Below are 26,721 nucleotides of genomic sequence, written 5' to 3'. Positions count from 1 at the left end.
CTTCATCCTGGACTCCTCCCTCTCCATGACCAGACAAGTCAACGCCGTCTCCTCGTCATGCTTCAACATCCTGCGCATGCTACGGAAGATCTTCTGGTGGATCCCCACCGAGACCAGGAAGACGGTCACCCAGGCCCTCGTCACCAGCCGTCTGGACTACGGCAACTCCCTATACGCCGGAACCACCGCCAAACTCCAGAAGAGACTCCAGCGGATCCAGAACGCCTCAGCACAACTCATCCTGGACATCCCTCGTCGCAGCCACATCTCCGGACACCTGAGAGATCTGCACTGGCTCCTGGTCAACAAGAGAATCCCCTTCCGTCTCCTCACCCACGCACACAAGGCCCTCCACAACCAAGGCCCAGGATACCTCAACAGCCGCCTCAACTTCTACGCTCCAACACGCCAACTTCGATCGACCAGCCACGCCCTCGCCGCCGTCCCCCGCATCCGAAGAGCCACCACAGGAGGAAGATCCTCCTCCTACCTGGCCGCCAAGACCTGGAACTCCCTCCCGACCCACCTCCGCCTGACCCAGGACCACCTCGCCTTCAGGAAGCAGCTCAAAACCTGGCTGTTCGAGCAGTAGCGGACCCCCCCCCCCTCCCCCCTCCCGGCGCCTTGAGACCCTCCGGGTGAGTAGTGCGCTATATAAATGTTGTGGTTGATTGATAGATATTGGCTTGGAGACTCCATTGTAACAGAGTATCCATACTGACAAGATATAAATCTGGTCTTTAAATTGGACCTGGAGTTGAATCTATGCTTGGTTTCTACAGACTAGGACAAAGTTTGAAAAGGCTACGTGAAGCCATGAAACTGTAACCTGCTGGGAAAAGAGCATCCCTGAATGAGGAGCTGAACAGCACATGACAGGGAAAGCACACCTGTGCGAGGAGCCAAACAGCACATGCCTGGGGAAGCATACCCGCATGTGTCTGAGGAAGAATATACACCATAACATCGCATGCGTTGTAATCGCATGCGTTTACAACACAATTGTTACAACAACAGCGTTGTTAAATCGCATTACATTGCAATGCAAGTCGTTAAAACGACTTGTTCTAGATGGCGCTCTGGACTTAAGAATAGTTTAATTTACTGTTCCAACTCCAGCGTGTGCAACAGTAGGGAAGGTGTTGGAATCGTAAATTACACTATTCCTTAGTTTAGAGCGCCGTCTAGAGCAATTCGTTGTAATGAATTGCATTGTAATGTACAGCGATGTAACAACGCGGTCGTTGTAACGACCGCGTTGTAAAGGTAACGCGATGTAATGACCACGTTGTTAAGGTGGTTTCCCCTGGGGAAGACCACCTGCACAAGGAGCTGAACAGCACGCTCCTGGGGAAGCACACCTGATCCCAGGTAGAGAAACAAGACTTGGATGAATGGACGGTCTGCACGAAAAACCTCAGACTCGGTCCACCCAGAATCCAATAGAAGCCGGAGGTAAAGCTGAACCTGAGCAGCAACAGCATCATCGCAGTCATGGAGCTGCATTGCCATCCATGATCACAAGAGCCATACTCCACCCCTAACAGCTAAGGAGGGAGTCGGCCTCCACAACTCCAGTGTGGTGGAGGGGAGTGAATCCACCGGCTGATGGACGTCATTCTGATTCAAGAACCGTTTGAACAATTTTTCTAGTCTAGAAAGTTCCAAAGTATCCTGTCGCATTTGCTCCGCTTTCAGAGACGGAGGTCAAGTAGGTTGCAGTTAGGTCGACAAGATTGTTAAAAGGTACTAGTAGTCCTGCAGGTCTAGAACCATTTTTTGGATTTTTCGAGCCCTGCTTTATCATTTTTGGTCTGGTCTCGAGTATATAAAATATTGGATATTTTTCTAAACTGGTGTGGTGTCCTTTTGTAGTGCTTACACTGTATTACTCTTGGTTATTTACAAATGCTTTACACACTGCCTCTGAGATACGCCTGACTGTCGTGCCAAGCTACCAAGGGGGTGAGCAGGGGTTATTTTAGGAGTGTAACTCTCTTATTCTGACTAGGAAGAAGGGTCCCTACTTGGACAAAGGTGCAAGCCCTTGCGAAACTAGAGACCCCCATTTCTAAACACCCCTCAACTGTGGAGCCCTTGTCTGGATTCTCATCTCATTTTAATAAAGTGAACCTCTGTCAGCTTGCATGATTATAAGGACCACTGGGCTGCAAATCAAAAGAAATCAAAGGGACTGCACATGGAAAACGAAATCGGGCAGAGCCCTGAAAAGGTTTTCAGTCCCAACAAGCGAAACCTTTTCTTCCCCATGATGGCCTCAGGACAGTAGTCCAATTCCTAGTTCTCTCTAAAATCGACTACGGGAACGCCATCCTAACAGGGACTCCAAAAGCTCACCTAGCCCCTCTAAGGGCAGTGTTGAACATGGCCGCTTGACTCTTATCTGGAGTAAAAAGATTTGAATACATCACTCCAGCTCTCAACTCCCTCAACTGGCTTCCCATGGAAGGGAGGTGTATTTACAAGTTGGCCTGCATAACACACAAAACCCTTCACTCTACGGCCCCTAACTACCTAAACAACAAACTGGTAAGAGCAGGTCAATCCAGAACTCTGAGAAGCTCCAACTCACTCCTTTTTCCTCCGAAACTGAAAAAGAAAACCACACAATACCGATCGTTTTCTGGCAACGCTCCCAGGATGTGGAACGCTCTCCCTAGAGTCCTCAGATGCAACCCCTCTTTCTCCAGTTTCAAAAGGGACCTGAAACTCCATCTCCTTAACAAATACTTTCCTGACCAACGTCAACTAACCTAGACTTCAATATCCGAGTTTACTCCTCTCTCTTGACATTCAAGGATAGTTGGTGACCGGACTGTGTTAACCACCTTATTTTTCATGCTGTATTTTTTTTTTTATCCCTGGTTTGCTTCCTTACTGCCTGCCTACTACCTAATGGAATTTCCGTCTGTTTTTTTTACAGGGTGTAAAGCGCTCCGATACCTAAGGGTCAAGCTAGCGCTATATAAAACTTTTAAAATAAATAAAATAAGCGTCAACGCCTGGTAACAGTACCTATGGGAATCTGTACAGCTCGAGGCTAGAATCGGTGTCACCGGCATTAGGTCCATGGTAGTTCAGGCAATAATGCCGTCTGTGTTCACATTCATTATTGAAAGTATATTGAAAGTCTAGTTTGTGACTAGCTACTCCCCAATACGCCCCATGCCATTGGCTGATCTCACCCAAGGATATGAACCTGTTCCTATTGACTCTTGTTGCAACTGGCTGCTCTTACCCAAGAGGATCACATGGTTTCTATTGGCCCCTTTTGTGGCTTGATGTCTCCTTTACAATTTATACTAAACCTCTTGCTATCTTCACCCACCCAGGATGGGCTGCTGCCCTGTGAATAAATGAAGTATTTCCTACTAACCTCTCCTGTTATTGGGTTGGTTCCATATTTTTTAATCCAAGGAACAATGCTCCTGTTGAGAAAAAAAAGTGTTTTTGTTATTAGGTCGGAGATGCGATACTGGTGAAGCATCACTTAGGTACATGTAGTAGATGGAATATCACATTAACCTGATGTCAGAGTTAAGGTTAAGGGACCAGCATGGACTCTCTCCCTCTTGGCCTGTATCAAGTTCATAACTTATCTAGAAGGCCTTCCACGCCAGCATGCCAGGCTACCTAACCAACACATGTGTAACCTCCATTGGCCAAAGAACCACCAGCAGCCCCCCCCCCCCCACCCAAAGTAGAATCCCAAGGAGTCAAAAACGGAAATACGTGCACACACAACCTCATTTTTGTGGCCGCAACTCTGTACTCTTAGACTTTCCCTGCTTCCATTACAAGTCACAAAATAACAGACTATTCCTGTGCTCACAATTCCATAACGCACTCATCACTTCAGCCTCCTTGGGTCACAACTTGCATCGCACTCGTAATACTACTATCATGAATGCCTTGGAGGGTCCCTGAACATGGACTACGATGCAAACTGCAGTTCAATGAATGCTTAAAGTTGAATTTTTTTAATTGTATGTTGCTGTCTGGAGGACAGAGACTCAAGCTCGGAGAGAGCGAGAGGGATTATGAGCTGGGAGGGTGGGTTACATTGCAGTATCCTGTGTGGGTACCAACATTTACAATGGATAGCTCTGGTGTTCATAGGGGTGAATTATTAACATTTAAAAGGGAGGTTTTGACTCGTCATAAGGGTTTACTTTTATAGGTCAAATTGCAAATTTTAGGCTGCCTCCCTCTAACCACAATTGTAGGTCTGAAGCCATGTTTTACACGGTCACTGTAGTGAAAGGCTCAATAAGTGCAGCGTCTGCTAGTGACGTTTAACTTACAGACACTAGATACATTTTGTACTACATACAAGGGACTTATATGAAAGTTAAATATACCAATTAGGACTATGCCAACGCAGCCATTTTTAAAGGGGGGGGGGGGTAATCAGGCATGTTACTGCTGATTAGCAGGGATAAAGTGCACAGAGATTTAAAGCCATCACAAATAGAAGGTCCAGAAAAAGATGGAGTAACCATGCCGAAAAGCTGATTTCCTACAATCCCTCATAGTCCCTGTAAACCCCTACATGAAACAACATCTGGTATACTAAGCAACTATAAAAGTGGCAACAATATTTAATAATAACTATAAACAGCAACTTACAGCAAGTCGAAGACAAGCCCATCTGGTGTGCACATTGGGTATTCGAAGGGCTGCAGGGATAAACTGAAAGAGAGGGAGTTAGTACAGAAAACAGCGCAGCAGAGACCACCAGTGTTCAATGCATATGGCAACGTGACCGACAAGGCTATAGCGCCGTGATGAGGTGGTAAGGAAAGAACAAGGTTGAACAAAGGACATATATTGCCTTCTATGTGTAACATGCCAGCATACAACAAATTAGGTCTATTTATGAAGATGAGGAGATTCTTTTTTATATCGAAGACAGAAAATAATGTTTATGGGCACGGACATTTGCAAGTAAGTGGGAAAAAACACTCCATTACTAGCCACAGACTGGTGTCTCACCTGCAATGATCAAAGTTCAGGCGCCGGAAAGTGCTTTTGGGAATCTCTGTAAAAGGAAAAAATCACAGACAACAATTACCAACAAATGCTATAGTGTGCTCCACACACAAACCCCATAGAAAAGATGCATGAAGTAAATGTGGATGTTTATCAACAATTCTGTAAATAGCTTCATTTCGGAGAACAGCAGGTAAGGTGGAGGTAATGTGCAAGAATCCCAGACTTCAATAAGTGCTAGGAAACAAGAAAGACAGACTAGAGTCCAACACATTTGTGGAAGTAAAACCTGAGAGGAAGGGGGCAGGATGCAGCAGTCAGGATCACACACGAGGGATGCACTTGCAGAGTGCACTAGCCCCAGCCTTTTAAAAATCATTTACAATGCAATGGTCTCGGCATCATTAAAGGTGGAGCTATTGGCATTGCTCATGACATTTCTTTTTTTTCTTTAAATCATAAATAAATGGCATTGTCATTTACATTGCCAAAACACAGCACTCTGCACTCAACAGCACACACCACTCACTACTCTGCACTCACTACTCTGCACTCACTACTCTGCACTCACTACTCTGCACTTAGCACTCACTACTCTGCACTTTGCACTCACTACTCTGCACTTAGCACTCACTACTCTGCACTTTGCACTCACTACTCTGCACTTTGCACTCACTACTCTGCACTTTGCACTCACTACTCTGCACTTTGCACTCACTACTCTGCACTTTGCACTCACTACTCTGCACTTTGCACTCACTACTCTGCACTTTGCACTCACTACTCTGCACTTTGCACTCACTACTCTGCACTTTGCACTCACTACTCTGCACTTTGCACTCACTACTCTGCACTTTGCACTCACTACTCTGCACTTTGCACTCACTACTCTGCACTTTGCACTCACTACTCTGCACTTTGCACTCACTACTCTGCACTCTGCACTCACTACTCTGCACTCACTACTCTGCACTCACTACTCTGCACTCACTACTCTGCACTCACTACTCTGCACTCACTACTCTGCACTCACTACTCTGCACTCACTACTCTGCACTCACTACTCTGCACTCACTACTCTGCACTCACTACTCTGCACTCACTACTCTGCACTCACTACTCTGCACTCACTACTCTGCACTCACTACTCTGCACTCACTACTCTGCACTCACTACTCTGCACTCACTACTCTGCACTCACTAATCTGCACTCACTAATCTGCACTCACTAATCTGCACTCACTAATCTGCACTCTGCACTCACACTCTGCTCACTCACTCTGCTCACTCACTACTTCACACTCTGCACTCTGCGCACTCTGAACTGTGCGCACTCTGCACTCACACTATAATAATCCTTATGCAGAATTCCTCTAAAGTATAAGCAGCTTGGGTTTTTCCTATAAGCGCCAAAGAGTCAATGATAGGAAAAGAGGGCAGAGAGTGCTAACCCCATCTCCCCACCCACAGACAACCAAAAATTATCTTCTGCGTTGTTTTGTTCTAATAAATAATGAATAAGGAATTTAAAGTATATGTATGGGCGAGTGGAAGGTGATCTATCGTATTCAATATATTTTAACACAATTGGTGTTCATGGTTACCTTTACAAACGTGAGATGAAGATGATGCTCAGTTTTTAGTTATATAAGGATATTTTGTCGAGTACATTCAAGTTCAACCCACTGGCTGTAAGCAACAAGCTGAGGATAAACGGGCGCGAAACAGCGTGGTGGGCTCGCACGAGACGCAGCGTGGGCGTGCACATCAGCTGAAGATCGCCTGAAAAGTCTGCCTGCTGCCATGACTGACCCGCTGCGAGGGAAAGAGCCCGGTGAGTGGGGGTCGAGGGGGGGGGGGCGGCAGAGAGGGAGTGGGCAGAGAGGGAGTGTGTGTGTGTGTGTGTGTGTGTGCGTGAGTGTGTGCTTCCGTGAGTGTGAATGTGGAGCAAGAGATGTGCACGGCTGGGGGGGGAGGGGCCAGGGGGCGCGTCCACGAGGTGCAATCGGTGCTCGTACCCAGCTCTATGTCCCTTGACAAGCAACTTGGCTGCAATAGGTCTCGAAGCCGAGACCTAAAAAGCCCTGTGCATATATTCAAGTCTTATCAACAAAGCAATTTTGTACACCAGAGTTGGCAGCAGTGAGAAGCTGATGGCAGAGCACTATACTCTGCAAACACACTATATTATATTTTCATTGGGAAAAAAACAAAGGTTAAAGTGATGGTATAGTTAGGTGAAAATGTCAGGAAAAGAATACCATTTTAAACAAAACAAAACAAAAAATATTGAAATGGACCAGTAACAGTTAAATGAAGTAACTACCTTGCGCCCCATCATGTACAGTGATGTCATCAATGATGTAATTTCAGTTATCAGGGACGTTAACAATGATGTCATAGAAGAGTCATGAGTTGTATTATGAAAGGTCATAAGCAGTGCATGGCAAATGTCCAAGTTATAATTACTTCATTTAAATAGTGAATTTGAGTTTGCAATGGTATTCTTTAACTGACATTTCTCCCCTAACCAGTATGTCGCATTAATCTTTGGTCTTTTCAGTGAATTTTTAGGGTTTCTTTTAACGTGAAGTAAGATTTTATTACCATAGCCAAGAAGTCAAACCCCCCCACCTCGCATGGCCTTTACCTTTAGGTCTACAGCCTTGCCCTGTGCATAAACCCCAACCTCCACCCTTGCAAATGGCCATTCCCCCCCCCTCAGTCATGCAACATCACACGGACAACCACCCAACTTTTTCTTTGTTTTGGTCCCACGGGGCTCCTCCAAATTTTCACGGGGATCCACAATTAGTTCTGCGAGTCTGTAGCGACACTAAAACTATTTTTTCTTGCACTTTGACTTCATAAGTTACAGAGTAACTACCCCCACCCTTCCTCATGACATGTTCCTTTCTTTTAATTTTCATGACAATTTGGACAGAGTCCTAAAATGGCTGCCGCAACAATGGTCTTCATGTAGGGCTAACCAATCACAGCACTCTGTCTTGAGTGATTGGCCCCACTTCTGCAGGACAAGCACTGTGCTGCTAGACATCTATACATTTTGAAACTTAATATCTCAAAAACTACTGAACAGATTTACACCAAATGACAAAAAGCATGCTTTCTGCCAAATTTTGTGCAATTCTGTTCAGCTGTTTTGGCCTTTCAGGATCTAAAATTCCTATGGAAAATTGCATGGGGAAGATGAATCATGGCTTCCCTCCCTCCCATTTTTTCCACAGCCCCTGCTTGACAGATCACCACAAAGCTTTCCAGAAAGGAGCTGAGGTGAATTAACTTTTATTTTATTTTTTAGAAACTTTTGTGAAGATTCATGAAAACAGGTCAAAGTTATGAGCAAAATAACTACATTTCCTGTGGCAACTCAGTCTTAACTACACCTACACATTAGCCACCGCCACTATGTCATATATTCATTGCAAAACTAAAGGTTAATATAATATAACGCTACAGTTAGGTGCTAAAATGAATTAAAAATGAACAAAGCTCAGCTGGACGGCTACGTGGAAAGACCGCATATCGTTGTATGCGGACAATATTCTTCTCTATTTGACCCTCCCCAGGCGCTCTATTATAATGCTCCTTAACATTTTTGAAATTTTCGGTCGGGTTTCGGGATACCATATTAATTGGTCCAAGTCAGTCCTGTTTATCCTCAAGGTTCCTCCGCCTCAGCTTCCAACGGACTGTCCCTTGAAAATTACTGATGAACCCTTTAAATATTTAGGAATCTGTATAACGCTAATCAAAATGCCTTCTTTCGTCATAATCTAGAAGCCCCGCTTGACCATTTTCGGGCAGACGTTAGGCATTGGCGCCCTCTGCCCCTGATCCTTCTGAGTAAAGCAGCTTAGTATAAAATGATGACTTTGCCCCGATTATTGTAGGTTCTCAAGAATACCCCTTACCTTGTCGCCCCGAAATATTTTAAATCAATAGAGGCATTGACCTCGGGCCTCCTCTGGGGCAATAAACTGGCACGTATATCTCGACAAAAATTGGTCAAGAGCTGGTACGATGGGGGGGAGGGGGGGGGGGTTGGGCGGCCCAACTAAAGATAATAAATCATTGGCTGCATGCCCCTCAGGAAGAACCGGCATTTAAGGCGGATAGATATGATTTTAGGTGAGGCGGGTGTGCTTGGCGCACTCTATGATAAAAGAGGCGCCTCAGCCCTGATCGGCCCAACGGCGCACACAGTCAAGCTGTGGTATGTGGCTCAGGCCCGTCTCAAATGTGCGGACACACTTACTCTAATGACGCCGCTTTGGTCGTCGCGGCGGCTGGGCAGCCTGCGACATACTAAAGGCTTTGAAGCATGGGACTTTATGGATCTCAACCGTTGGGGATCTGTGGAAACAGGGCAACATTCTGACATTTGAGCAACTTCGGACTTAGTTCGACTTAGCCCCTACGGAGCGATTTCGCTATCTGCAGATACGTCATGCCCTGGGGTCCATTATCCGGCCTGGTGATGTTGTGCCAGAGTCTACTCCACTTGAAGACAGGCTCCTTATGGAGCATATGCCCAAAAAAGTGACATCCTTTGTATATCGTAAGACTATTAATAATCTTCCCGACCACACCTTGAAACTAAAAGACTTGTAGGCCCGTGAGGTGTGAGAGTTTGATGAAGCGGATTGGCAGACTGCGCTTTCCTCCCCACGGGAGGTGGCAATACACTCCAGACTTAGGCTTGTACAATTGAAAATACTGCATCGGGTCTACTATAGTAGGACTACTTTATATGCGATTGGGAGAGACACACAAACTTTGTTTAAGGGGATGTGGGGAGGAGGGGTTGTTTTTTCACACTATCTGGGACCGTCCCTTAGTGGCCCCGTACTGGCCCAAGGTCATGAGAACTATGTCACAGGTGGTAAAGGAATCAGTGACTCCGGATCCCAGGTGTTGTTTGCTGAATATCTGGGAACCAAACGACTTAACGCACTCTACACAGGATTGGATGACGCTGGGCATAATGTATGCTAAGAGGAACATAGTCAAATTCTGGGGATCCCCAGCGGCAGCTAATGTCAAGGATTGGTGCAGCGATTTAGACTTTGCAATGATGGCGGAACGGGCTGTGTATCTGATTCGGAAGTGCCCACGGAAGTGGGTCCGACTGTGGGGTGCATGGAATAAATACCGGGGTTATTTGTGTGGGCCACCAGTGTTGGATAGTGAGGATGATTCGGAGTGAGGGTAGCAAGGAACATTGACTCCTGAATATTATGCTGGGTACTCGTGTTCTTCTGATTATATGTATATTTGTCAGCTATATTCTCGATTTGCATGTCCCAAATGCTGAACTTTGCAAACACACTGTATGATTAATGTATGCCCTTTGTTTTCTTTATAAAATAATAAAAATGGTTTCAAAAAAAGAATAATAATTTAAAAAAAATAACACTGAAAGCCACCAACTATAACTTGCACCACGGCTGGGCACTGCTTATGACCTCACATATTACATCACTCATAACATGTCTCATTACATCACTGATGACATCATCCAATAAATATGACCATTTGCTATATGCTTTTCATGCTGGAAACCATTCAGCAAGCAACATTTGGCCTCCCAAAGTTCTCGAACCTCTATGGTGCTAATGGGCCAAACCTTTAGCAACATGCAAGACGTAAAGCTTATCTGAGAGAGCACCCACATTTAATAGAGATTGTTTTTTTTTACTAGTATTCAAATGTTCAAAAAAGCTTAAAAGAGTGTTTTATCATTATTTACCCTGATCGGATGTACCGGTTAAATACTTAATCGGACAAAGAATTTTATGTCAACTGCTTCTCATCTACGCTTTAGCCACTGAAAAGCCATATGTTTAAAAACATCTTATATATATTCTTGAAATGAGCAGAATGGCGTACTCCATTACAACGCCGCTGGCAATCATTCTAAGACTTGAACCGTTTGTTGAAGAATGTGGAATCTGTGGATGATTCACTTACAATGCATAATGTTTCACGGAACTTATGGAAATCAATATCTGTACCTTATAAATCTCCATCTTATACAGAAATTGGCAATAGCACTACTTGACAACTCTTTAATGTCAACATGTGCACTGCAATCCACAGGTGAACAATGTATTGCAAACAAAAACTTTAGTTTTTCTCACATAATTTGGCCACAGAGCTTTGATTTAAGACACAACCTATTTGTAACCTACGTATGCAAATCACTCTACTTGCACTCCGTCTCTACCTGGTTTAAATGTAGTACTCTTTGCACGTACCGTTTCGCCAGCAGTCAAACTGTGCACCATATAAATGTAACCACACTTAATCAAACTTCTCTCCAGTACTACACTCCTTTTACTTCATAGGTGTAAACAAGTACATATGCTCTATAGGTTTGTGAGCCCTCTGCTACTTACTTTTGCAAATGATCTACCGGTTTACAGAGTAATTTGCGGAGAAGTAGCTTGGATGACGTCATGAATAATGTAATTTAACATGTCACGAGTGATGTAATATGTGAGGTCATAAGCAGTACATGATGGGGACACAAGTTATAGTGAGCGTAATGAACTATAACTGGTACATTTCAGGATCTTTTTAACATTAGATTTTAACTCAATTAAACACCCAACTATAATGTCACTTCAACCTTTGTTTTTTTCAGTGAACTCCTAGGTTTTATTAAACATATTCAGCTTACACCTCCACTGCCCACGGCCTTTGGCCATCCGCAGCAGGAGGTTGAAGCGGGCCCACCTTCAGGTAGTGGCCAACCTGCAACTTCCTGCCCTCCTTTCTCAGTTTGCTGCCTCTATACTCAGTCTGCGCGCCCTTGGCCCCTACAGCCTGCCATCCGTGGACAGCTTACGGCCTCTGCTCCGGTCCTCTCTGCCCCTGTAATCCTTGTGCATGTGTCCCTGTTCCCTCTTGCCTGACCTCTGTGGTTCGTTGTGCTGTCCCTGCCCTTGCGGACCTGCTCTTCATTGTGAACATGCTACCCCTGTACCTCACCCCCCTGCGCTCTGCTCTCCATGAGCATACCACTGACCCTCCCTCCTGCCCTTTATGGTCTGATGAGTTGCCACTGCCCCTCCCAATTGCCCTCCATGGTTAACTTGCTGTTCCTGCTCCCAAGCCTCTTCCACAATCCCTTTGTTGTCTGTGTGAGTGACCCTCCTGCTGCTCGGAAATTTGGAACATAATAACTTTATGATAAAGTTAAAGTTCAAGTTCAGGGATTTATATAGCGCACTACTCACCCAGAGGGTCTCAAGGCCCTTGGGGAAGGGGGGGGGTTCAATTTTTGTCGAATAGCCAGGTTTTAAGTTCTTTTCTGAAGGAGATGTGGTTTTGAGTAAAGCGGAGGTGAGTGGGGAGTGAGTTCCAGGTCTCGGCAGCCAGGAAGGAGAAGGACCTACCACCCATGGTGGATTTTCGGATGCGCGGGACTGCGGCGAGGGCTTGATTGGACGATCTAAGTTGGCGGGTGGGTGTGTAGAAGGACAGTCGAGTGTTGAGGCATTCGGGTCCAAGTTTGTAGAGGGCCTTGTGTGCGTGGGTGAGAAGGCGGAATGTAATTCTCTTGTTGACGGGAAGCCAGTGGAGGTCTTTTAGGTGTCCGGTGATGTGATCTTGGCGAGGGATGTCCAATATGAGTCTCGCTGATGCGTTTTGGATGCGTTGGAGTTTTTTCTGTAATTTTGCTGTGATTCCGTCGTATAGTGTGTTACCATAATCCAGTCGACTCGTGACCAGTGCGTGGGTGACAGTCTTTCTTGTTTCGAGGGGGATCCAGCGGAAGATCTTTTTGAGAATGCGAAGTACGTTGAAGCAGGAGGATGAGACTGCGTTGACTTGTCTGGACATCGAGAGAGAGGAGTCTAGGATGAAGCCCAGGTTCCGTGCGTGGTCTGTGGGTGTGGGTGCTGTGCCCAGAGCGGAAGGCCACCAAGAGTCGTCCCAGGCAGAGGGAAAGGATCCTAGGATGAGCACCTCAGTTTTGTCTGAGTTGAGTTTTAGGCGGCTAGGTTTCATCCATTCGGCTACTTCTTTCATGCCTTCGTGAAGGTTGGTTTTGGCGGTGTTAGGGTCTTTGGTGAGGGAAAGGATTAATTGGGTGTCGTCGGCGTAAGAGATTATGTTAAGGTTGTGTTGACGCGCGATGGAGGCAAGTGGACTCATGTAAACGTTGAAGAGGGTGGGACTGAGTGATGATCCTTGTGGTACTCCACAGATGACTTTAGTGGCCTCTGAGTTGAATGGGGGAAGTTGGACTCTGAGTTCTCCCGGTGAGGAATGAGATGATCCAGTCCAAGGCTTTTCCTTGTATGCCGATGTTGCTGAGGCGTTGTGTAGGAAGGTGGATACCGGACTGTGGTTACCCCCAACTTTTTGCCTGGTGTTTTGCTGGTTTTCCGACTTAGTTGACCTGGGACCCTGCTATTCAGGGCCCCAGTCCTACTGCTCTCTCTGTAAAATGGATTCCATGTACCTTAGGTGCATATACCAATTGGTACTGGGCCACCTTATCAGTCCCTGTACCCAGGGCATAGGTGTACCCAGGGCCTACCAGGGGCTGCAGCATGTATTATGCCACCCCTGGCAGGCCATCTAAATCTGACAACTGGCTGCACGACAGCTGGGGCAAAGTGGTGTAATCACCCTTTGCTTTAGATATAGTATACCTATATCTAACCCTAAAATGGACACATGTATTCCTATCAGTCACTCCTATGGCAGGCCTTAACAATCCTGAAGGCAGAGTGCTTGGAATCATGTGAGATGGTGCTCTGGCATGAGCTGAGCCCGTTTGCAGCTTGCGGAACCAAGTCCTAATAGCTGTTCCATGATAACGCATACCATATACTCTTAAGTGCATTATAATCCTCGCGGTTATTTGCCAACTCTGGTATCGTTTTATCAAAACATGTCGAGTAAGGCGTCATACGAATTGGAATACTAACCCCTCGCCAATTCTGGCGACGGGGTTAGCATTCCACTCTTCTAGAGGGACACGACATGTATGTAACTGTGAACCCCGGTTAAAGTTAACTCAAGCCTCAGCATCACAAAATGGATGCTGCCACCACAGACACAAGTCTGACCTCCTGCTGCTGGGAGTCCTTCCAGCGAGGAGAGCTTGGACAAAGGGTTTCCTGTCAGGGGCGGTGCTAGCACCATCCCAGACAGGGTTTTGTGTATCCTAGGTAGGCAGGGCTGAATAGGAAGGTGACTGCAAGTGGCACCCCGGTGCTCACTGTGCATATGCCGGCTTGAACCAGTTCCAGGGGCACACCAGCCCCTGAGCTGGGGAAAGTCCGGACAGGGGAGAGGGGTGTAACAACCCCCCTTCCTGGTCCCACCCATGGGCAGGACCTAGTCGCGTACAAGCCCCTTTCTTTAGAATAAAGGTAGGAGCGGGGACCCTTCCAAATTAGATCATCTTTGAATCCTGAAACTACTTTCTACAAAAGGAACTCTCAACTTCTTCTCAAGATTTCTCCCTTGTGACTAAGGAGTAGTCACCCTGCATCAGCAGGCACCAACTAAGTAACCTGCGGTTTGCTGAACGTCCTTCCTCCGGAACCAGACCGACCAGCACGACGAGACCCTGATTCCCTGGCACCTCTGACCTCTACCTGCATCATCAGCCACGCTGACATTCGTGGGTGTGACGAGACCTCGAGGGACCGGCCATCTTCAGAACTGCACGACGCTTATTCAGCACGACCGCCGAGGAATCCTCGAGTGAGTGCTTTGGGGTTTGAGAAGCCCTAACCCTGAGCAGCTCCAGCACCGAAGTCCAGCCCCCCAGCATCCACGAGATCTGCGTGGGGCCCTTCTGCTCTTTGCTGCTCACCGCGTTGTCCGGCCACTTGCCTGCTGGCTTGTAGCCCTCCTGACGACGAACTACGACACTTCCATCGCTGGTCTGGTTGCTCCAGACTGGCCCTTGCTCCCCTCCAACAGAGGAGCACCCTGGACCCTCCTGGTCCACTCCAGACGCCATTTTGAGTCCACCGCGTGGGCTTGCATTTGCCAAGAGTTGTTGCCCCAATCCTGGGTCCAGCATCGCCGACAGCAGATACCTTCGTGGGACAGCTAGCACCTCCATCCTGGTCGCCGACAACGCCTCCTGGTCCGAGAGACTGCAGAGCCCAGCGTCGCCCACTGGTCGAGGTGACTTCATCCGGTGCCATCCTGGTACCCATCTAATCACTGGCTAGTGATTCAGAACTCGGTCCCCTCTGCTTACAGGTCGTCTCCATCATTGATCCAGCCTTGGATCACATCGAACATCTTCACTGGTTGCCTGCCAGCAACTTCTTCTTTCAGGCTCCTAGTTCGTCAACGAAGAATCCCGACGACACTTGAACCCTATGCAGCCGCAGCCCCTGGGCTAGGTAAACCGAGTACCACGGTGCTCCAGCGTAGAACCACTCTCTAAGTGTCTAGATCCACTTTCGTTTTTGACCTACCTAGTCGGGTTCGCCCGAGAACACTAACTTTGCATTTGCTAGTATCCATAGACTTTGTCCCGCATTACGCGTGAGAGTTTCCACTCTGCACACGGCGCTCCTGACCTCCTGCTTCTAATCTAAGGGTTCAGCAATGTAGGCCTAGCGATTCTAAAGTCTCTGAGAATAGTTACTGACCTGCTAGCAATTCGCATTCCACTTCCATAGGATATGGTTTTTCGTGCCCCTCTGGCATTTGTGTAAATTGTGCGACTTTCAGTATTTCTTTAAGAGTTTTGTATTGTGCTTAGCGCCCTGTCCTCATAAAGAGTCCAGGGTTGTTATGAAAATAAAAGGATATTTATTTATAACACAACAACTTGTGTGGTGTCCTTTCACTTGGTGTTCAAGGGGTATATGTGATGGTATAACAGCTGGCTTAACACGCCCTCTAGAGTTTAGCCTAAAGACTGCTCTTGTCCATGCTACTAGGATAGCTGGTCTATAAGGTTGACTTACAACCAATCAATAAGGGTCGTTTGGACTGATACATAGTGATCACTAGAATAGTGAGCACTGCATATCAGGCCAACTTCTCACACGTTGTAGAAGGGTGTTGTGGCAGACTGTGTCGAAGGCGGCGGACAAGTCGAGTAGGATGAGGGCCACTGTTTCTCCGTTGTCCAGTAGCGTTCGGATGTCGCCTGTAGCTGCGATGAGGGCGGTTTCGGTGCTGTTTGGCTCGGAAGCCGGACTGTGAGGGGTCGAGGGAGTTGTTGGATTCAAGGAAGGCGGCGAGTTGACTGTTGACGGCTTTCTCAATGACTTTGGCGGGGAAGGGGAGGAGGGATATGGGTCGGTAGTTTTTAAGTTCAGAGGGGTCTGCTGTGGGTTTCTTCAGGAGGGCGCTGAGTTCGGCGTGTTTCCAGCTTTCTGGGAAGGTGGCAGAGTTGAACGAGCAGTTGATGACATCACGGAGATGGGGTGCGATGATGGAGTCAGCGTTGTTGAAGATGTGGTGGTGGCAGGGGTCGGTTGGCGAGCCAGAGTGGATTGAGTTCATTAGGCGGATGGTGTCTTCGGTGGTGATTGGGTTCCAGGCGCTGAGGTTGTTAGTTGGCGGTGTAGGATCTGAGGGGGGTGGGGAGGGTTGTTCGCAGGGAGTGTTCTCGAAGCTGTTGTGAATGTCGGCAATTTTGTTGTAGAAGAAGGAGGATAACGCATGGCAGAGGTCTTGGGAGGGAGTGATGTCGTTAGATGCTGCGGCGGGGTTGGTGAATTCTTTGACAATGTTGAAAAGTTCCTTGCTGTTGTGGGCGTTGTTGTTGAGACGATCCTTGAAAGCGAATTTCTTGGTGGATCGAATCAGTTGGGGTGTTTGCGGGTGGCCGCCTTGAGGGTGGTCATGTTGTCGGTGGTTGGGTTTTTTCTCCATGTTTTCTCTAGGGTGCGGCATAGCTTCTTGGATTTTTTAAGGTCATCATTGAACCAGGGGGCCTTTTTGCTGCCTGAATTGATCTGGTGCTTTTTCAGGGGTGCTAATTCGTCCGCGCTGTGGGTGATCCATTGCTTGAGGTTGTTGGCCGCTTGGTTTGGGTCCGATGAGAAGGTGGGAGGGTTTTGGTTGAGTGATGTGAAAAGTTGGTCGGAGTTGATTTTGTTTCAGTTTCTCCGAGGAATAGGTTGTGTGCAGATGTGGGTCAAGGTGGTTTTGTAGCTGAAGTGAACACAGCTGTGGTCCGTCCAATGGAGAGCTGTGGTGCGGTCGAAGGAAATGTGCTTGCAGGAGGTGAAGATAGGGTCGAGTGTGTGCCCGGCTACATGGGTGGGGGTGTCCACAAGTTGTTTGAGTCCGAGATTGGCCATGTTGTCCAGAAGGGAGTTGGTGTTGCTGTCGTGTTTGTTTTCCAGGTGGAAGTTGAGGTCTCCTAATAGAATGTAGTTCTCGGAGGCGAGGGCATGTGGGCTGATGAAGTCAGTGATGTCATCGCTGAATTGAGTGCGGGTTCCTGGAGGCCTGTAGATGAGGGTGCCTCTAAGTGTGGTCCTGGGGTCGGTGTGGATCTGGAAGAGGAGGTGTTCGGCGGTTGCAAGATTATCGTCGATGCTGGTCGAGATTTTGATGGTGTTCCTGTGGATGATGGCGATGCCTCCTCCTGTTTGGTTGGTGCGGTCTTTTCAGATGATTTTGTAAGCGTCCAGTATGGCTATAGCGATGTCGGGTGCTGATGTGTTCATCCAAGTTTCTGTAAGGAAGGCGATGTCCGGTGACGCAGTGTCGAGTAGGTCCCAGAGTTCAGTGGCGTGTCTGTGGATCGAGCGGGTGTTTAGCAGGATGCACTTCAGGTGGTTAGATTCGGAGCTATGTTTGGAGGAAGTGGATTTGGTGAGGGTCCTGGAGCAGGTGAACTTGCAGGTGTGACAGGCGAATGGGCCGTGGGTCCGTCCTGGGGTGGCTTCGCAGCATTGTGGTGTGCGTCCGGGGTTGAGGGCGAGGAGAGTTGCGGCATCAAATGTGTATTTAGTGGGCTGGGTACGGCGGGGGCCAGGGGGTCTGGCGCTGGGCGCGGTCCAGGCGCGGACGGGCGTAGACGGGCTTACCTTTGGCGCACCTTCGGCGCGCATAGGGCGCGACCGCTGCGCGGGAAAGTATCTGTCATATAGGATGGTGGAGGGGGCGGGGGCGGGGAGGCTGTCCACGAGGCACAACAAACAAAATGGCTGCAAAAACAAGCCGACCTGCAGCAGAGCGAGATTGGGGCGCACAGATGGGGTACTAGCGCAACCAGACTGAAATAGTACTTTTAAACTGTACCAGTGCGAGCGTTTCAAATTATATGCGAGCACGGTGAAGTTAGCGTACAATGCAACCAGCGCTATTATCAATTAATTATCTGGCAATACAGCGTACAATGCTACCAGCGCTATTTAACAATTAATTATCTGGCAATACAGCGTACAAAGCAACAGGCGCTATAACTTATTCAGATTCTAGACAGACGGAGTTACGATACCCAAGCACTTCAAATTGGACAGGCAAGCAGTAGCACCCAAGCACTGCGAGGATCAGGCAGAGAGCGTGGGGGAGCGACCTCTTCGCACGAAGTGGAGGAGGTCGCACGCAACAATTGTTGAATAGAATTTATCATATATAGCTCATTGACATTAAAGCTATTTTAAATCATCTAGGCCTTTGGGTCCTGATGGCCTTTCTGGAACTGTTTTGAAAGCAGATACAGGTTGGTGAGAAGGCTTATTAAAGGTGGTATTTGAGCAGTGACTGATTGCGGTATAATGCCAGAGTTCTGGTATGGCTCCTATCTGGTCCCAATACCAAAGTGGGGTAACTGGAGATTGCCCCAATATCATGCTACTTTCCTGGTCATGTGTTCTACAAAGATCTTTGAAAACATTTGGATGAGGATCTGGTGCTCAGGGCAGAAACCCAGGACATCACTCCAAGGACCTAGCGGGATTCAGGAGAGATAAGTCTACAAAGCGGAATGCGTAAGCATTTATGTGACTGTAAGAAGGGCTCTGAAACCGGGTGCCTTGCTGCTTCAGTCCACAATTGTAGACCTTTGTATGGATTTTGACCTGAATGCCCTTTCACCTTTGGTGAAGAATTTACTAGCATCAGTGGATAGTACAATGGTCCCTGGGTGGCAATGGACAAGTGGCCTAGTTAATGGATCAGCAGAGACATCAGAGCTCTGTCCTTGTTCCTCTGGCTGTTCTGGGCCATCTGAGAAGTTCTAATCGTTCTCCCCCCACAATCCGTAATGGGACATTTTCAGCTATTATTACGCAGATCGCAGTGCATGCTTATCTGTACAAAGTGACTGATAATAAACCACATCAGATCACGATCGATGGCTTTTGGAACTCCTAATAAAAGCGGTTGTTAAGGAATATGAATAACTGGGCATGGTCTTTGACTACAAGTTATCATGCAGGGAAAGAGTACCAAAAAGGAATGACGTCAATGGTTTAGGTGATGCCTTGCTCAGTGTCTATACGGTTTTTGTTTCCAAACAATCTCACCTCGTGTGAGGGCTGTTATGACATAGTAATGCCATATTTTATCTTTCGTGCACTGACATACACGCCATTGATTCAAGACACAATTGAACCCTTGGATGCACTTTTCGGGATTAAGATTTGTATGTTTGCACATTGGTGCCCGTCTGTAGGGAGCTGGGGGTATCTTCTTGCTGATCCAAAGCTCTGTAAGTTACCTTGAGCATACCACTAGATGTTCCAAGCCCTCCTTGGTAAAGAAATTGAGCTCAAGGTTATTTGGCTGTCTATGGGGCTATTTTTGTAAATTATTGTTCGGCAACCTACCGTAAGCACAATTTTTTCTTGGACCTATAACACCCAGAAATATGTTCAACTCTAAATGTAAACAGGCTACTAACAAACTATATGATAAATGTGATCTTTTATATGTACCTGAGAAGAGGACATACAGCCAGCACTGTAGGATAAATATGTATATCAGCATGAAAGACCATTTGCATTCCAACCTTGACTTCAAAATACTAGGGACCATTTGGAGATGTGTTCACTGCAGGATTAAGTTCAAAGGCTGACTGAGAGGATATGGCTGCAAGATTTTAGAGCCGATCTTATTTGACGTTGCTACCTCGCAGAGTATGACGAACACTACAAGTGTTCCTTTTTTTAGCTGATGATACAGATTTGATAATCAACACGGTTTTGAGGGCGATGAACTTTCCCAAAAAGAGTATTAAACGTGTACAATGTTGTAACTTTTCTGTACAATATAAGGTAAATCTGACTCCATGTATGATATGATTATGTTTTCTAAACTATAAATAAACCACAATAATTTAGTAAAATCATGTTTTTCCCTTTGTAGAACACTCAACCACATCAAAGTAATCTATTCTTTAAAAAATTTATAAACATCGTTTTTTGCTGTGAAAAGAACTGATCTGTGTTAGAATGATGGTCAAAAGAGACTCACCTGCCTTCTTGCCGCCATAGAAGTGGGTGTATTCAGCACACGTGATGTACCTGAGTGAGAGAAAAGGGACAAACTTTAGAAGGCTTGATGTCTGCTTTTCCAAAACAGGGTAGAATGGGGTAGCAGGGCTTGTAGCAAAGGAACAGGGACAATGCAGTGCTATCCCTGCTAGCGTGCAGTCATATTCAGTTTAATGTGCAGATGAGTGTCTGTGGGGGCTATAGGGGAGGTATGGTTGAGTCAACTGCTAGGCTCCTGAAGTTGTGCAAGCAGGGTGCTTGCCAAAGTGATCAAGGCATGGGGCTGGAATATCAATGTGCTGGGGAGGACAGGCAGTGGGCTCAAACAGATATTTCCTGGTATGATGCGAAGCTAGGGAAAGGAAAGGTGCAAGTGGAGGAAGCGCAGGCCGAAGCATAGTCTGGTGCTGGGGTTTGGCAGAGAAAAAGGGGTCCAAGAAAGGTGTAGGAGAAAAAAAACAGCACGTGTAGCAGGGTGCCGACAGAACAGGAAGAATTCAACCAGTAGGGGAGACGGTCCTGGTAAGGTGCTAATGGGGACGGGGTTTAGACATAGTAGGAGTACAGGGCGATTACGTCGAAGGGCGTGCTAGCAAGGAACTGGGGCTTTACAGGCAACCACCAGGGTACTGGAGGGGTGATGTGGTTGGGGTACTTCAGATTAGAAGAGGGGCAACAGAGACCGGGGAACAATCAGGTTGCTAATAAAGGACCAGGGCTGACTGGGGTACGAACATCGGTTTGAATTAAAGTACTTCATTTTGGATTCCATGGATAAAGACTAATCGTTCCTCTTCATTTGTTTTGAATAAAATCTTAATTATTATAATATATTTCTTAACAATCAAATATTACAACGTGGCTTTAAGCCTCCACTAAAGTCCAAAGGGATTTAGTCAAGAAGCACAGACCGCTGTATGAAAACGAGTGCTGCAAAACAATTGTCAACAGTTTCTGAAAGCAAGTGTTTCCTTCTACCATGGGAGAAATTCCCTGGCATACACCTTTCTAAAAGACAAACATTTTTACTTCAGTGAGACACTTGAGCTCAAAAGTACTCTTTAGACAGTAACAATTAGTTTCTGAAGTCCTGGCCAAACGCCTCCTTTTTATAGTGTGGTTCACCACAATTAAGTATCTAAGTTTTCAAAGATCATCAAATCCTCACAAAAGAGATAGATTCATTCTGACCGGACAGTGTAAAATTGGTTTTAGGACCAATTACTGACCTACCGGTCAATATTCCTTTCTATATTAAACATTCCTCTTTGAGGATAGGTTTTATCTTCTGCCCAAGAATCTAAAAACCGTAATATCCATTATTCCTTATTTTTAAATTAAATCAATAAACAGGATGGTGGTTAAAAAAACAAGCATTGGAAATGCAATAGGTCTCGCAATAGAAAAGTTGGAGCTATTGGTTCTGTAAATGACAATTTTTTTTAATGTGTTGGTCTTGAAAATAGCCAAATTAATAGCTTTGTTATTTACAATGCCACTACTTTAATCTTTTTCAAATGTGACACCTATAGCATTTGTAATGCAACATGTTTTGTATGTATGTAATTAAATGCAAAAAAAACGAGAGACAACCCGCAAAAAAATTGGCCGGAAATGAAGACAAGGCACATGTAAGTGAGGGCAAGTTAGACCTTTCAGTGCGTCTAAATACTAAAACATATAATACTTAAGAGACCTAATGTGTTCTAAATTTGCAAGGAGCGATGTGTTTGGCTTCATGGTGACAGGCTTGAATCCTAGTAGTTCCACTTGACCATTATCCTTCAGAGGTCGGACAAATATAGTGTATTGAGTTGGGTAATTGCAAACGTCTGTTATTTAATTTAACGCCAAGACACCCGAAGCTGAACATGCGCCTTACGTTAACTGGTGATGGGCTTTGTAAGACACGGTATTATAAAACGGGAGTCCACTGAGTTTAAGAATGCTAGAATTATCTGCTAAAGCTGTTGTATACCAGTCTCAACAAAACGATTGCACGTGAATCTCCGATATATGAAATGCATCTAATTGGTCTGTTCACACTTGGGGCCATTGTGTCATGCTGCCCTCCCGATATACACAAAATCAGTGGCAGATCGGCAATCGACACACTGTGTGGAATGGAAGTGTGGAGAATAGGGGAGAGTGGGTAATGTAAAACAAAAACACCCATTAAAGCCAATTCTAAGCCTGGGGGATGCAGGGAAGCTAATTTCTGTTTGCTGAACTGTGTTGTCACGGGTAGCGCTTGGAGGGAGGATCAGGAGGCAGGATAGAGGGAACTGATAGGGTTTAGACTGAGGCAAAAGCGCGGCAGGGGGAGCGGTGGGCAGTAATTTAGGCAACTAAAGAAGAGATAGCGAGGGGTCTGTTTACAGGGTGAATGAAGGATTTTTTTCCAGATAAGGAGAACAGGGTGGGTGATGACTATAATCCAATAGGCGGTCCCTCACATCGGGTCTGTGCGTTACAGGGTTGGCACCATTCCGACAATACACAGACTAATTTAATGTTACAAACATAAGGAGAATACAGTTTAAGAAATGGACATAGCAGCCAAGGTTTTGGTTTGCTAAGTGTGACATTTTCAGTGGGGTGAGTGACGTGTTAGCCGCTGTGAGTGCTGCTGTCCGGCGGCAGGGGTTGGGTAGTGAAGTGGGTTTGTGAAGCGCTCTGACACCTTCGGGTAAAGTCTACGCTATATAAACAAGTTGTGAGGAGCCTGGAAATAATAAATAAATGGAGACACAGCTTCGCGGCCGTGAAACTTAAAGTACTGAGTCAGAGCGTGTGTGCAGGGAGAGAGAGGGGAGGTGCTGGAGGCTGGGGAGGGGGGAGGAGAAATGCGAGTGGAATGAAAGTGTGGAGAATAGGGGAGAGTGGGTAATGTAAAACAACAATGCTCGGGGTATTTAAAAGCTCTGCCCTAGGAATAGCAGGCTTCAGGTGTTAGTAGAGTTTGCCAACCTGCTGACACATCCAGGCCCGATACACGAACAAAGCGACAGTTCAGAGAGAGTGCGCACCAAATTTGCCTATCAACAACCTCCCTCCCACCCCTGAAAAGGTTATCTTTTCATACTTTTCATAGAGCGTGCATGATGGGTGTTTGCGGAAATCAAATTTCAAAAGAAATATCAAAACAAGATTTGCTATGCAAAGCAGGTGCCTGTAATCTGCACTGACACGAAACGCCAGGACTTGCTTCCTGCTGCTCGTGTTTCAGCTGCTGTGGTGTTTTTTTAGCTGATAAAATAGCTGAGTGTGGAGCGTCGGCTACAGAGATGTGTGGGATCCAAATGTCACAGATTCAGATCTTGGCAGGGCACATTCGGGATCTCATCCTTCCCGTGATCGCTCAGCCAAATAACTTGCAGTATAAAAAGCTCTAGAGGCCCGACTCGCAGATATCTGATCTGTGAATATATCAGACTTGTTCTTCACATACTCCTCGATTTCGAGGTTTAAGTCATATAAACAGAGCAAGGAGTAGTGAATCGATATTGAATGTTTAACTGTTGTGCTTGCCGTACAAACTTCCAACACCCGCCAATTGAAAAATCTCACACAAACCTTTTATTGGAAATTAAACATATATATTTTGTAATAATTTAAAGTTCCTCTTGATGACCGAAGCCAGAGGCCACGATTGCTTGGCCCATATGGAATGAACAGCAACACGTGAAACAAGCAAAGGACGAATGACTCTCAATCCAAACAAGAAAAGTAAAATAAAGGGAGACACGGTCGTGAAACTGCAGGGAGAGAGAGGGGAGGTGCTGGCAGCTGGGGAGGGGGAAGGAGAAATGCGAGCCTGGCGGCCATGAAACTGCAGGGAGAGAGAGGGGAGGTGCTGGCGGCGGGGGGGGGGGGGCAGAAATGCGAGCCTGGCTGTGTGCGGGGAGAGAGAGGAGAGGTGCTGGCGGCACCAAGCTGGGGAACAGATGGCGATTTACTGGCGATATGATGATGTGCACGCGCATTTTAACTCATTGCGCTTGCGAATTGAGCTAAAAGCGCACATGCACTGCATCAAATCGCCAGTCTAGTTAAACTTCTGTTTAAGCCCCTATAGTCTCGCTCCGCTGCATACGCATTGACAGGCGAGACCTAAAAACTGTTCTAAAGGTCTGTCTGCACTGAATTGGTACACTTAGAGACATATGTACAAAAGCATTGTTGCTGTTGGAAACGGCCCGATTCGCAGAATCGGGCTGCTACTGACCTCAAAAATGCTTTTTCATAGGTACAAAACACAAATTGCCATTCAGTAACGGCCTGAAGTAAAATGTAGTGCCTATCCTTCACACCTTCTAGCCATTTGGTCATTTGTGGTTACCTTCCTTCTGTGCCCAGTGAATTCACTTTGTCCTGCGTTCCATGCAGTTTACTTTTTCCTGGACGCTCCATTCACCACCTTCTTGTTAAATCCACCCACCAATTCGACACTTGCCTGAAGCAACGGGACCAGAGAGAAGCCGTGGAAACCATGAGACCCAGTGCCTCTCTAATGACCGCTCCTGTGCCTGGCAAGGGTTGGGTCTTTATCACTTCCACCATCGTTCTGGTCCTCCTCTCCGACTGGTCCGCTCCGGCTTTCTATCCACTCTGACTCGCCCCCGGTCCCTCTTCCACTCACTACCCTTCTAAGTCTCTTCCACGCCAACAGTGTGTCTTCACTGGTCTGCTCCATCTTCCACTCTGCACCACCTTCTCTCCTATCCCACTTCTTGCTCCTCGACTTCAGAAGACACCTCGGTTTTGTAGTCCAATGCAACATGCTATTACATCTAGATCCTGGAAGGTCAAACCTTGCTACAATGATATCGGGAATGCACTCCTGCCAGCAACAACCCACAAATGTCAACTATTCCTCATCTCTGTCGAGGATTCCTTCAGTTGTTTCTGAGATAGGCTGACTGCCACAACTACCAGGGAGATGGTTGGTGTCAGGATGCATGACATTTTGCCTCGGTGCCCTGCTGCTAGGGAGATACAGTTCCTGATGGTTAACATCGGTTATAGTCCTAATAATTGGAACCAGTCATTGTCACAGAGTGTAGTCTGAATGTTTTGGGCAAAGCGCATGTGGGGATGGGACTGGTTTGTGGAGACTGTGTAGCTGTAGGCGATAGAACGTACATTTCCCACAGTTCTTGCCCTGCTCGCTCAGATTCCGCCAGGCGCTGCCTGTGAACTCCCACTTCACCACTCCACAGGATTTTCAACTTAGAACACCAAAAATTATTCTCCACTTTTTCTCTCAATAACATACATTCTGATCCTGAATACTTGTATATCACCTGCACATTACTTAGATGTGTTCAAAGCCACATTATATGGACTACATGCTCCCCATAGTTGATCTTCTGTGAGCTCAGCGCCAAGATGCTCCCTCCGGAGCGAAAGCAGCGCTTTACAAATGCCAATAAATATCAAAAAATATCAAAGATGATGCAGACTGCTGCAGCTAGACTAGTACCGAGCCTCTCCAGACCGGAGCAAGTCACCGCTGTGTACTCGGTATTGTACTAAAATCTATTTACAGAGCCAGGAACACTGTCCTTCTAGCAGTTAATAGCATCAAATGTTTCATGCAAAGTGCAGGTACTTTCTACAGCACCAAGATGTCCTTGGGTGTCCGATAGAGGTTTACAAAAACGCACAATACATGTAAAACGCACCAAAGATACTCACACAAATAATTTGGGGGGGGGGGGGGGGGGGGGGGGGGGATTAGTAATTCTCTTTGTTTCCGGTAAATCACAACTGTGACACCTTACAATTATTGTCCTCGGAAATATGCAACTCGATGTTTCTTGTAAATTGTGTCTGGGGTACACTTTACAAATATTTCTTTAGGACCCGAGTAATTATGCATGTCCTTTCTACACGGTTGTTTTACCAGTTCTTTATAGCTACAAATTTGCATTCATCCTTCTTTGAAGAAGAAAAAAAAAAAAAAGATTCAATTGCACTAAACACTAGATCACAAAATATACACAATATTTTCATTTGCATTCACTTATACAATCGTTCAGCTTCTCAAGCTGCAAAAGGAGTATTTAATATTGTTCTGTTAGGAGCAGTTTTATTTTGAGAAATAGGCCGGTTAAGGAAAAACGTCTTGCCCACACCCTTCGCCTTGGATTTTGCATATTTTACTTATATTTTGGCCGTGTGCAAAACTCCCTGGATTACAGTTCTGCCAACAGATGTTATTGGCATT

General features: G+C 46.4%; 1 protein-coding gene across 2 annotated transcripts in view; it reads right to left on the bottom strand.

Moving 5' to 3' along the window:
• Positions 1-26,721, bottom strand: part of PPIL2 (peptidylprolyl isomerase like 2) — a 365,149-nt gene that overhangs the window by 311,051 nt on the left and 27,377 nt on the right. For both annotated transcript variants that reach the window (XM_086942651.1, XM_086942650.1), the window contains exons 2-5: positions 20,470-20,519; positions 5,017-5,062; positions 4,651-4,713; positions 3,398-3,449 (exon numbers count right to left, since the gene is read on the bottom strand). In XM_086942651.1, coding sequence (XP_086798777.1) covers positions 3,398-3,449; positions 4,651-4,713; positions 5,017-5,062; positions 20,470-20,519 — 211 coding nt within the window. The remainder of the gene's footprint in view (positions 1-3,397; positions 3,450-4,650; positions 4,714-5,016; positions 5,063-20,469; positions 20,520-26,721) is intronic.

Source organism: Lissotriton vulgaris, chromosome 11, assembly GCF_964263255.1.
Source record: "Lissotriton vulgaris chromosome 11, aLisVul1.2, whole genome shotgun sequence".
NCBI lineage: Eukaryota > Metazoa > Chordata > Amphibia > Caudata > Salamandridae > Lissotriton > Lissotriton vulgaris.
Note: the sequence above shows the minus strand (reverse complement) of the source record. Positions and strands in the feature narration are given on the sequence as shown.